The 13,905-nt window shown below is 34.1% G+C and overlaps 1 protein-coding gene across 2 annotated transcripts in view; it reads right to left on the reverse strand.

Moving 5' to 3' along the window:
- Tnni3k (TNNI3 interacting kinase) overlaps window positions 1-13,905 on the reverse strand; it is a 316,805-nt gene that overhangs the window by 248,242 nt on the left and 54,658 nt on the right. For both annotated transcript variants that reach the window (XM_074079756.1, XM_074079755.1), the window contains one exon: window positions 12,707-12,804. In XM_074079756.1, the coding sequence (XP_073935857.1) occupies window positions 12,707-12,804 (98 nt within the window). The remainder of the gene's footprint in view (window positions 1-12,706; window positions 12,805-13,905) is intronic.

The following is a 13,905-nucleotide window of genomic DNA, read 5'->3' on the forward strand; positions in this document are numbered from 1 at the left end:
CTCAAGGAAAATCTTGAGAGGATGTACTTTGGTTATATTCAAATGGTGAGTTCTCAAACGTTTCTCTCCAAGATATTTCACAGAAATATCTTGCCATAATAAAAAAATTTTTAAAGTCAACAATATAGTCCATATCTACTGGAAATAACTTTCATATAAAATGCAAACTTCAGGCAAATTTTTAATATTATATAGCTGATCTTATTTATTTCTTGTATTTTATGTCATATAAAAAGTACCTGATGGCAATTTTTAAAAAGAAGATACACTCTTAAGATTTGCATAGGGAATAGTCTTCTGGAGAGCTGGCACTTTCTTTATGCAGTCTCTGGTTAAATTTACAGTATTATTTTTCATTAATGCATCCAGAAGCATTCTAAAGTGTGGGCTACATGAGCCTTCTGTAGTGCAGTCATGTATGCATTGTTTTTAAACAGAAGAAAATCCATGTATGGAAGAATAAGCCATACACAAAAAAGTAGTCCAAATATCTCCTTGAAGAAATAGGATTTGGGACAGAATAAATCTCTAATTTAAGAATTTTTTTTCCATGCCGTTTTATTTTATCTTATTTTGTGTGGCAGTACTGGGGTTTGAACTTAGGACCTTTTAAGAAAATATTTTGTAGTGGTAGCAACTCCAACTTTTTACTGCCTACAAAACTCTAGAACAGTCTAATATAGTGCTTCTTGTAAGCTTTGTGATTGCTATTGTGAATAAAGCCAAGATAAGTAGCCTCCATATCACAGAGCTCAGCTACTCCACTGCCATTAAAAAAATTAAGAAGTTTTTATAAATTCTATTTCAAAATAAAAAAAAAAAACTGTTTTTCTGATGTCTAAAATTTCACTTTCTCCTAATTGTGTAAATAATACATCTGGTGGTTTCAGAACATGGCAAGCACCATTTATACTCTTCTCATTAAGAGGTGAGTCCCTTCCCCTTGAATCTGGGTGGGTTGTCATCAATAGTGTGTAGCACTGTGAACTATGTTTCCTCTGAGAGTAGGTCATAGAATGCCACATAGCTTTCTTTTCGTTTGCTAAAATTTTGCTCTTGGAGCCCAACTACTCTGAAACAGCCCTGCCATAAGGAAGCCCAGACTATACCAGGAGGCACCTTTCCAATCAACTGACCTCACTAACACACCAGCCTTGAAGCCACCTCAGCCCAGGCACCAGCATTGAAATCCTACAGAGAATCCTGATTCCCTCACTGATGGAAGAGTCATCAGTCAATCCCACCTCCTCAGTGGAGTCTCTCAACACTATGGAACAGAACCAAGTCATCCCATTGTATCCTGCCTGAATTGTTTTTACTAGTATTTATTTATTTGTTTATTTATTTTATTACTATGTAATGTTTTAAACATTTTATTAGCATATATTAGTTGTATGGGAGGTTTGAAGTAAGACTCTATAAAAATAAAAAAGTGGCTGATGTATTAAAGACTAAGTTTGGAGTAGTTTGTTATATCTCAATAGATAACCAGAACTCTTCACGGTAGAAAATGTAGAAAGTAAAGGGATAAATAACAATTTAATAACCTTTAATACTATCTTATAATCACTATTATCACTGATGTGTATGTTTTTTCCCTCTACATTTTGTCCTATGTATTTGTACATTCATACAACTAAATAGAGAGCACAAAATAGTACAGCAATGTAAACCTGTGTTTGCATTACAGTGACCATATCCAACAATTGGGACATGTTTCTCAATCTCTTGAACTGTGTTTTTTTTGTCTATAAAAGATAATAATAGGATCAATTTCATGGGACTGTTGTGAAGAGTAAATCAAATAATGCTGCTATTTATTTAGTACAATAATTGACGCATAATTTTTATTACCAATTATTATTCTTTAATGGCTATTATACCTCACAGAGTCGAGAAATCCCCCCTCTTTTATTTATTGTAAGATGATGAGCATTTCACTAGATATGGCAGAGTCATGCCACTCAGATCTAGAATGACCCGCTGTCAACTAGCTCTTCCAAGAGCCACTATGACATTAGAGCAATGGCCACTCTCATCTTACAACAGCACCCAGTCAACAACTAAGCAAGATTTAATGGGCCTGCTGATGATCTCTACCCAACTAGAGCACTCCCTTGGGCCAGCATGGATTTTATATGTCTGCATTGTGATCTGACAGTTACTTCTGAGCAGGCTTGCTTTCTTCCTTTTTCCTTCAGCAGGTGTCAATTCCAAGTAATTTTCTTGCACATTTAAATTCTCCTCTGAGAGTGCTTTTAGTGAACCCAACTGGCATTCTGTATCCTAAGCTTTTCTTTAATATAAATTTAAATTGAATCAGGTCTGGGATTTGAACTTAGATCTACTGAATTTGAATACCATGACTTTCTTAAATATCACATTATCCCTAATCCTTCACTCCAATTGCTTAACTTTCATGTTTAAGCTCTAGCCAGGTATTCCTCACATGTGGGGGGCGTGCAGGGAAGGAGATGGGACTGAGAAGGCTTCTAATACCTGCCACACCTTCTTATAAAGTCCTAATGGAGATCAAATGATACAGAGTGTGTGCAAAATTGTAAACTCAAGATCCTCAGGAGTGTTATTAAATGTATCAACCCCAAGACTGACCTAACTATAAGAATATTTACCTTATGTCTCAATCTATTTTACCCAAGATATTTTTAATCAGATACCTTTATTTCTTCATTTGTATGGTTTCAGAGTTGGGTTAAATCATTTTCTGAAATATTCTATCCACTTTCAATTTTCCCTAAAGTGCTACATCAAACCCAAGGCAGAGAAAGAAGACTGAGTTTCTGGATGTGAAAGTACAGATATACAAACACTTTAGTAATGTTTTTCTTGGTCAATTGAACTTATTCAGCACAATAGCAAAGATGAATAAAGTACAGCATTATGCACAGGGTGATAATGTAAGATTGAGTATTAAAAGAGTAGATTGGAGAAATGCCCGACCTAGACTTGAGAGGGGCTAGAGAAGTTTCTCCAGGAAACTTCTGTTTACTTCTATTTCCAGGAAATAGTGCTGTTTACTGTAAGAATTGAAGAATAAATTAACCTCTTCAGTTAGCATATCACTAACTTTTTATTGAGAGCATGCTACTTTAGAAAGAAATTACAAAGTTTTTTTACCAAGAAGAAATGTAAGTATTAAAAAAAACTGTATCTTACACTGGGAGTGGTGACACATGCCTGTACTCCCAGCACTTGGGAGGTTGGGGCAGGAAGATCAAAAGCTTCAGGCCAACCAGGGCTATACATTGAGACATTTCCTAATAACCCTCCACAAAAAAATCTACGTATGTATGTATGTATGTATGTATCCATCATCTATCCAATCATCTATCTACCTATCTATCCACAAGTGTACATGTATTATATATATACATAACTGGCCACTCTAATTTGTGGATATTATGTTCTTTAGTTTCTTAAAGTAAGGACCTACTATTAAACACAGTTTAAAAACTAAAAGTTAGTTAAGTATGCAAAAACTGGGAATTTTTAGATTAGGTTTTTTTTTTTTCTTTGAGGAATTTCTTATTACTCTCTTGACAAATTCTCACTCAGGAAAATGCAGTTTTTAATCAAGAAACTATTTGTACAAATAAAAAGGTAATTTGGATTTTAAAAAATTCAGATAATGAATGTTTTAATCTTCCCTCTAAATTAGTAGTTTTCAACTGGGGTTGATTTTGCCTCCCAGGGCAATGACTGAGAAAATTTTTGGCTGCCACAACTGGAAATGAGGGTAGTAGCTAGCGTCATCTTATAGAAAACAAGCTAGAGATGCTGCAAAACATCTTACAGCCCCTCAGAGCAAGTTACCCAATCCAAAATGTCAATAGTGCCAAGGCTGAAGAATTTTGGTCCAAACAAAACATTTAGAAACTATGAGATATTTGATCTGGGTCCTGGATTTTAGGAAAGCTAGAAAAAAAAAAAAAACCAAATCCCTCAACTTTGCAATCAAATACATGTGCTAAGGAGGAAAAAAATCAGGAAAAAAGAATACAATGGATTGCAGTCCATGAACTGCCATTAATGGAAAACAGTTTTCTGATAGGAATGGTTTTGTAGAAAAAGAGCCTAGGTCTAGTGAGCCAGGCAGATGTAGGTTTGAATTAGATTTTTTTCTCTTTCCATGCCCTTCTCCTTTGTAATAAATACATAAAATGACTTCTGCTGAATGACTGGAATGAGACCTTGGTAGAATTGAATAAATGATCAACATCATTCAATATCTGCTCTTATATGAAATGCTTAAAGTTGAATACAATGCTACTTTTTATTCACTAAAGAAATTTCATTAACTGGTTTGGATGTGTATCGAATGAGCAGTAAGTGTGAAGTTAAATTAGATGATCTAATGCAGGCTTTTTGATTGGCATTCTCATTTAAGACTTCCAAAGTATATTAAGAGCCTCAATATTTTCTCCTGAAGTCCTGTGAGACCTCAGTACTCAGACTACAACAAACACATACTTGGAATTTAAATGGAAAATTGCTGAGAGTAACCTCATACTTCTTTTTTTCAGCTTTTAGGACATGTAGAGGTATTGTAGCTTGTGTGGGCGAAGCTCAGGGCTATATATTGAAATACATAATTTTAACCACAAGAAACCTTTCTCTCTTTTTGATGCAAGGCCTTGCTGGAAGAACTCATGGCCCATGATTCTTCTGCTCCAACCTCCAGAGTACTGGGATTGTAGCTATGTGCCACCACTCCCAAGGACATGACACTTTTCTTTGTTCCATGCTACGGGGATTTTTTTGTAGGACAAATTTTCAATTAAATCTTATCATGAGTTGTCAAAATATTTAAATAGTATAGAAAAGTACATTTGAAATACGGATTTATTTTAAAAAATCATGCTTTACCTTGAGCTATTAGTTGATAATTTTTGTTCAAATAAGGAATTAATGAATAAATATTTGCATTTTGGGGTGCTAATTTCATAAAAAGTACAGGAGCCAACTGATCTAATTATAGCCTCCAATTCTTTGATGCTAGTTTGATGATGTTAGGATTACTTATTCCCATCTCCTTAGAATGTATTAATCCAGAAGACATAGCCCATTTCTTTTTTATCTTGTGTAAAATTGCTGACATTATAGTTTTCAATAATTTTTCCTAACACTGAAGTTCAACAATCACAATAATTAATTTTTATTTAGTATATACTATGTAATAGGTACTTTACTAAGTACTACATATGCTTTGTCCTTTAAAAAAAATTTTATTTTTATTATTATACTATTGTTTTATTGGGGGTACACTGTAACATTCACAAAGGTGCACACAATATATTCACCCTCTTCATCATTCCCCTTTATTCTCCTTCACCCCTTCTTAAATTAGCTTCAACACATCTCATTTTTCCATTTTCATACATGAGTACATAATATTTCCATCATATTCACTCTCCTTCACTCCTCCCTATATCTTTCTCCCTCCCTCTGGTACAGAAAAGCTTTGTCCTTTTTAAAACTCTAAATTACCCAATATAATTCTATTTGCTCCATTTCAGAGGCAGGCAAAGAGAAAGATCAATATGAGTCTCAAAACTGAGACATGAACACAAGTAGCTTAGCTTTTAAGCTTGTAAGAGGTGCTTAAACTGCTTGTGTTGAAAAGCACTAACTCCATACTTGAGCCCATAAATTAACTAAGAACAGGAGGAAAGCTTGACATTTCTGTCTCCATTTTGTACCTGTTATCCTTTGCTCTAAGCCATTCTCTCCTGCTGCCATCTTGGAATCAAGAAAGGACAATGACAATCAATAATATCTTTGTGACAAGGGACTGAAACTACTCTTAAGGAACAACAGAGCCTTACAAGACAGACCACCCCTCCAAATGAGGACAATTACCTGTAATAAGGAGGCTGCACCCTGGAGCAGGAATAATCATGTCTTGTGAGCCAGATTGCTTAACTCATGTAATGACAGTGATAACAACTTCTCCAGGATCCTCTAAGAACAAGGACTGAGATAAAGTCCAACCAGGCCACATCTGTGACTGAGACTATTTAACTGTGTATACCTCCTCATGTCTGTACCCTGAAGAAGTCTGAAGGTAGACTGAATGCTTACTTTATTTCTCCCACAGCATGTCCCAGGCCGTGTAATGAAGTCACCTTTCTCTGCCCTTCACCATGTCTCTTTATTTGGACTATAGAGGCAAGTGACCAAACCCAACACATGGAAGCCTAAGAATTTGGATCTGGAATCCAAAACTCTGGTTTCAAGCTGACAGCCTTTTTAAAGCTATTTACATAAATAAATATCATATATTGTTTTCATTAATGTTTGGATATTTATTAATTTCCTAAAGAGTATTCAACAAAGATCTTTCATCAATACTTCATAATAAGGACTCAAATAAAAACACTTGGTCTCAATGCCTGAAGTTCACAAACCAACATGTGAATCATGTAAACACACAAATAATTGTAAGTGCTATGGTAAAAGATGAGCAACTCCCTGTGGAGAGATCTTAAGCAAACAAAGTACCTTTTTCTAAAAACAGAGAATAAGAATATAAAAGAGGTCCTGCTGGGGGATGGCACCAGTGGGAGGAACAGGCTATAAGGAAAGGGTTAGTAAAGCTGAATGTGGTGGAAACACTATGTACTTATGTATGAAAACAGAAAAATGAGATATGTCAAAACTATTCCATGAATGGAGAGTGGGGTGATAAAGGAGATGATGAAGGGGGTGAATTCAACTATGATATATTGTAAGAGCTTTTGTAAATGTCACAATGTACCCCCAGTACAACAATAATATAATTTAAAAAAACACAGAAAAAAAGAGAAAAAAAGATAATTTAAACTTGCAAGTAGAGTGCAATAAAATCTGGGTGTTCACGAAGATTTAAGAAGACTCAAATTCCTTTCAAATAAATTATAATTTGTATCACAAAAAAGGAAATGCAAATTCTTTTAGCAGAAGAAATTACAAGAACAAAAACAAAAAGTGTGAAAGTTCTTGGCCTAAAGACTGAATTAATTTAAAACAGTGCTCTCCAAACTTTAACCTGAAAATCCATAAACTGGGATTAAAAAAAAAAGTTTATTCTGGTTGTGATGGTTAATATTATATGTCAACCTCACTGAGCTAAGATATACTCAGATCACTGTTAAACCATTATTTCTGGGTGTGTCTATGAAGACCTTTCTGAGAGAGATTAGCATTTGTATTGGTATATTAATGTGGATGGGTCTTATCCAATCTGCCGAGGTCCAAACACAACGAAAAGGGTAGAGGAAGGATAAATTTGCTTCTATTTTGAGTTGGACAACCATCATTTGCCCACAGATATTGGTGTTGCTCCTGGTTCTCAGATGATTCAATTCAGATTGAAAATTGCACTATTAGTTTCCCTGGTTTTCAACTTTTTGAAGTTGGATTGAATCATTCTACCAGCTTTACTGCTTCTCCACCATATACAAGGGAGATAATAATCATGTGAGCCAGGTCTTATAAAAATCTGTCTCAGATAGATGATAGATAGACAGATGATAGAATGATAGATAGAACGATAGATAGACAGATAGATAAATAGATAGATAGATAGATAGATAGATAGATAGATAGATAGACAGACAGATAGATCCTACCAGTTAAGTTTCTCTGGAAAACCATGATTAATAGTATGGTTGATTTGGGCTGAGAGAGGGAATGAGAAACTACATTTGCAAAAATCTTTCAGATGAGGTAAATTCTGCTGATCCTCTGACCCTAGTTTGAGTTGTAACATTTGAACAGTGATCATTAACATGTAATATTAGAGTGCTTACATTAAAGTTATCTACATCGATTGTTTAATATTTAGATTCCCAGAACACAATAAATGTTCCAAATTAGATCATTAAGCAGAGGAAATAAGCATTTTAGACACATAGTTACTATATGATTCTCATGCACATTAAATTGAAAAACATTATGGTTGGGGGGCAGGGATTGAAGGAAAAGAGTCTTAAAAGTGATTCTAGCAAAAGTGTGAATTAAAAGCGATCTTAAATCTCTTATTTAGAAATTTAAATTTTATTACATAGTCAGTGGGGAGACAATCAAAGTTTTAAGCACAGCACTGACATCATAGATTTGTGTTTTATACACATCATTTGGGAAGCAATGTAAAAATAAATGAGGGCATAACAGTACATCTTATATAGACTTTTCTTACTGACAAGTAAAATTGATAGAATGGAATAATATATATGACATAACTGTTCTTGGCTAGTGAAGAACACAAATGAAGAGCTGTAACCTTTAGGAGAAACTAAAGATACAAAGAGGGTCCCACAATATCCCATGATTGCCTTGTCTTTCCATTGAAATACTTTTCTGACACAGGGCATAAGACGGACGGACAGTCAAAAGAATACAGTTAAGAGTAGTGAATACAGTTCTGATATTATGAAGTGGTAATAATTTGTAGTGCAGAGTAGCTGAGAAGATGAAGCTGCATAGAGAGATGACTGCAGAAATGTTCTTGGAGATTGCCATAGGTGCTTAAGTTGGACCACACAGGCAAAGAGAAAAACTTTCTTGATGAATGGTGAGAATAGTGGAGGTCATATAGTACTGGGAAATTTGGGGGTTCTAGCAAGCCAGAATGGAGAGGCTTCACTGAGTAGTTTGGACATTCAGGTGAGATACCACAAACCATGTATTAAGAGTAAGGACCATGGCCAAAAATGAAGATCATATCTTGGAATAAGAAGTATGTCAACTTATCCCTGCTGTATAAAATTGGTCTTCTATATCTGTTGCTTTCACATTGGTGGAGTAAATGCACCATGGAATAAACATATTCTAAAAAGAATTGAGTCTGTCCAGAACAAGTGCAGACATTTTCCTTAAACAATACAATCTAATAGCTATTTCCACAGCATTAATATTGTAATGGGTATTATAAATAATCTAGAGAGAGTTAAAGTATACGGGACAGTATGAGTAGGTTAAATGCAAATGTTGTGCCATTTTATATTTATTTTTTACTTTATTTACTATTCCTTTTTATATGGGATACTTGAGCATCCATGGGTTTTGGTGTCCTGGAATCAGTCTTCAGCTGATACTGTGGGACAATAGAAGCATAGAAATATGGCTCAATGAAAACTTAATTTTGTTCATTGTTTCTTCAGGACATAGGAAAGTGGCTGATTTATACCAAGTACTCTAATAAATCCTTTAAGAATGAAAAAAAGTATTCCAAGAGACTGAGTTAAAAACAAAAATAGACTCATTCTAATAAAATAAATCATCAATACTGACTAGCTCAAATATATTCACTAAAATGCATACCAAAACCAAAAAGCAAAAAAGAAGAAAAGAAATTCAAAGCCCTTTAAAGGAATATGTGATGAATATTTCTTGTAACATAGAGTAGAAATGTGTAACTTGCAAAAAAAAATTTAATACATACACAAAGAAGCAGTCAACACAAAAAAGCATTCAGCAGAAACAAACACTGACCTAATCCAGATGTGAAAACAACAGATAGGGCATTTGAAGTAATCACTGAAATAGGTTCAAAAACTTGAAGGAAAATAGAGAGGACCACTAAGGGGAATGAAGAAACTTCGTGGTTTTCCAATGTGGTATTATAAAACTATCGAAAACCATGCATGCGATGATGGCTGTAGGAGCATATACCATTTGTATATTTACCATTTTTGTATTAAAACTATGCATTTCATTGTGCAAATTCTATGCCTTAATAAACCTAACACCAGTATAAAAATGTCTACCAAACCAAAGCAAAGCAAGAAGAATTAAGATTAACCATACACATGGCATTAAAAAAACAAAATATCTGATCTGTTCTTACTAATTTGATCAGAGGATGATGTCATTGGTGGAAAACACCTAGTCAAAAGACAGGACAAATATGCCAAGGTGTACAACTGAAAGAACTACTAATGTGGCCAATAAAGATATGTGACAGTTACATTATTTACTTCAAGTATTCTGAACAAAATAAATTTCAATTGTGATATTTTTAAAAATCTAAATATATGTAGAAATAATTATACTGTAAGCATAAAAAATATTACAACAAAGAAAGGGGAGGATAGGCTGAGAAGCTCCTGCAGATTAAAGGAGATTATAGAAATAAGAATGCTAAAAATGCATGATTCTGGATTGAATTCTAAGCTTGAAAAAATTTTATTAATTGTACAATAAAAAATTGGTCAAATTTTGATTTTATGATGCTATGTGAATATTGTCACATTGATGCTAATTTTTCTGATTGTATACTTGCACTGGAGTTATGTAAAAGTGAACTTCTTGTTCTCAGAAAATAAAACTTAAAAGTCTTTAGTGGCAGTAGTGCATGTTATTTGCAATTTAGTTTCAAAATGACTCAAAAAAATAGAATAATAATGGAAATGTGATAAAATGCAAATAATTAGTGACTCTGGGGTAAAGTGTATACAGTAGCTTATTATAACATTTAAATTTGTAATAATATTTTTTAAATTATTAGAAATTTATGTGTGAAAAGAACTGGAGTCTAAAATTAGACACTTATTTCAGGAGGTCAGCTGAGGAACAATTAAAACTGATAGTGTGAATAACTATTTTGTATTAGATTTCTGTTTAAAGCTCAATGGTAACTTTAAGTTTTTTATATATATTAAGGAATACGCAGAGTAATCAGATATTCTATTATGGTCTTTTATGAATGTTTGCCTACTTTGTTTCCCAATAATCTAAATTCATTTAAACTTCCTCTGAAAATGATATAGTCTGCCCAACCTTTTGTAAAAGATAAAAAAATATGAAATAGAGCAAAGGGAACTCTAAATAATGGAAATTTAGTTTTGAGAAACAGATTCAGAAGGAATACATTCTCTAAAGATTGTAGCACTAAATAATTCAGAACTCATGGCATGCAGGTACCATGCTAAAACTAAATAAAATGAACAAATACAGAGAGAATCTCCCAAACAGACTCAGAATTTATGGTCTCCCATACTGCCTTAGCTACTCATCACTAGTTTCCTATTTCTTGGAGCTCTTTTACTTTTGCTTTCTGCCTTTTGGTAGAGAAGCCAGCATCAGATATTATTTGTTGCATCTTGAACTCAGCTTCCATTTGAGTTTAGCTTGATTAGCAGATATTAAAGACAATTTAGCACTTCACTGTAGCTTTCTCCCATAAGAAATCAGGATTGACTAGGCGTTGACTGGGTATGAAAAGAGATCAGCTTCAGAGTGTTGCACTATGAATCATACAAATACAGGAATCTTCCCCTACAATATAAACTCTTAAGAGATTGGAGAAGGAATGCAGTGCAGAAGAATCTGGATATAAGCAAACAGCTGCCCCCTCCTACACCTGTACACACAAAGCTGAAATAAATTCTGTCAGATTTACATGAAAATAAGAACAAAGTATACAGTATTAAACCATACTAGATTTAATCATTGTTCTACTATGAACTAGATATTTAACTAATCTTCTACAAAATAAACTCTAATATGCATCTTACAAAGTTTTTTTTTTAATTTAATTTAATGATTTTGATTGTACTAGAGTTTGAACTCAGGGCTTCCTACTTGCTAGGCGGGCACTTTATCACTTGAGCCACACCTCTGACCCTGTCTGTTTGTTCTGACTATTTTGGAGATATGGTCTCACTTTTTGCTCAGGTCAGTCTGAGCTACAATTCTCCTATGCTTCCCACTGTCACTGGGATGACAGACATGCACCATCATGCCCAGTTGTTGTTTTTTTTTTCCATTGAGATTGGGTATTGCAAACTTTTTTTGCCTGAGCTGGCCTAGAAGCTCAATTCTACCAATTTCAGCCTCTCATGTAGTTTGGGATGACAGGTGCATGCTACCACTGCTAGTTATTGGTTGAGATGTAATCTCACTGTTTGTTGGGGTTGGCCTCCAAATCTTATCCTCCTTATCTCAACCACTTAGCTAGCATTACAGGCATGAACCACTGGTGTCTAGCTATTTTAATACATAAAGAAATAATGTACATTAAACTTAGTATGGCATTTAGTTCAGAATAAGCACAGAGTAAGTAGAAACTTGTTATAATTAGAGAATGAGGGATTTGTATTATGTAATTTGCATATTATATAAATTTATATAATTGATGATCTCAAGGGTCAATTCCAACAGTGAATATCCCAGTTTGTTTGATCTACTTTTATGTTGATTCTATCTGGTATTGAGATTTGGTCAGAACCAGGGCCCAGTGAAAGGAAACAGACAACTAAAGCAAAGGTGGACATAAAAGAAGGAAAATGAAGAGAACTCTAGAGATATTTTATTAAGGAAAACTTCAAAAGGAAGTTCCTTTCTATACAGAGGCAGGTTGGTGTCCTGGTGAGGATATTTGGCAAAGTAATAGACTAGACTGGTCTCAAATCATGGCTAAACACTGGCTAACTACTAACCTTGGGAGTAATAATTGTATTTACTTAAAGGGTTCTTGTGATAATTAAATGAGTTCAACCCAGAAAATCTTACATGTGTCTGGTATATAGAAGATACTTGATCATTAAAGAGAAAGAAGTCCTTCCTGTAATTCAATGTGTCTGGTCACTCTGAAAATTCTTCTTGATTACTTATTGCTCTGCCATCACCCCCAAAATGAGAGTCTAAAGATACACACCACCCTTGGTTTTAATACAGTATTTAGGGAAATAAAATGTCATACCATGTAAACTGCTAAATGCAATGCTGTAAATCCATTTCTTGTCAGTCTAGATAGGCGAAGTCCTTTTAACATAAGGGTTCGAATATGTGACTTGTTACCTTAGAGAGAAAAGCGAAGGCTAAATCATTGTGGGGGTGGACGAAATAACTTTAAAATCTCTCTTTGATTTAATGATAAATGTCATTCTGATGCTTGAAAATCAGAACCTGTCAGGCTGATGTTCATAGGCAGTTTGTAAGGTTTTCTATTAATTGATAGCTTTACTTAAAAGTGAACATTTTATTACACTTATAAAACTTTGTATTAAGTCTGTGTATATGGATGCATTTGTCTTGAATGTTTTATTTAGAGCTCTCATCATGAAATGGTTTGCAAACATATAACCTGAATAAATTTATATTAATAAAGTCTTAGTGGAAAAGGTAAGATGAAAATCTAGTTGTAGGGACTGGAGGTGTGGCTTAAGTGGTAAAGCACCTGCTTTGCAGTGGGAAGCCCTGAGTTGTAGAGGATTCCTCAGAACATCATTAGCAGTGGAGCTTACTTAGATGAAATAAATATGGAGACTATAACCAAGTTTGGGTAGGTATGTTTAAATAGGAGGATAACCCATTAAGGAAAGACTGTTTAGTTTGCTTAGAATGGCTAAAGAATATGGTGAGAGTTGATACTTATATAATAATACTATGCTGTTAGTATATAATAATATACTAACAACTGATTCAGCCCAACTGATTCAGCCCAACTGATTCAGCTTGATTAATAAAATAAATATTAAGTATTCATTCGTTAATTCAGTAATTTATTGAGTGATTACCATATGCCAGGCGCCATTCTCGACACTTAGGATACATTAATAAACAAAACAAAATATGAGCCAAATTAAACTCTTAATCATCACTTTCGGTTTTTGTCTTTGGCATATATGACTCACTATGTACTCTTGCTGCCTCTTGTTAAGCAACTGATGAATATTGTGGGGAACACTTCAAGTGACTGTGAATTTAACCTTACCCCTAACTGGCTCATTTAATAGTGCTTTTTTCATTTCCAAGCAAACTAAGTGACTTGGTTTAGGGTAGGAACACATGAAACTGAAACTCAGAGACAAATGATAGGGAATATCTGCCTGGTGCTTACTGCTTCCACTGAAAGTCATCAGGCTTAGTGGAGGCAAAGCAAAGAGAAAAAACTGAGTA

This window comes from Castor canadensis, chromosome 7 (genome assembly GCF_047511655.1).
Source record: "Castor canadensis chromosome 7, mCasCan1.hap1v2, whole genome shotgun sequence".
NCBI lineage: Eukaryota > Metazoa > Chordata > Mammalia > Rodentia > Castoridae > Castor > Castor canadensis.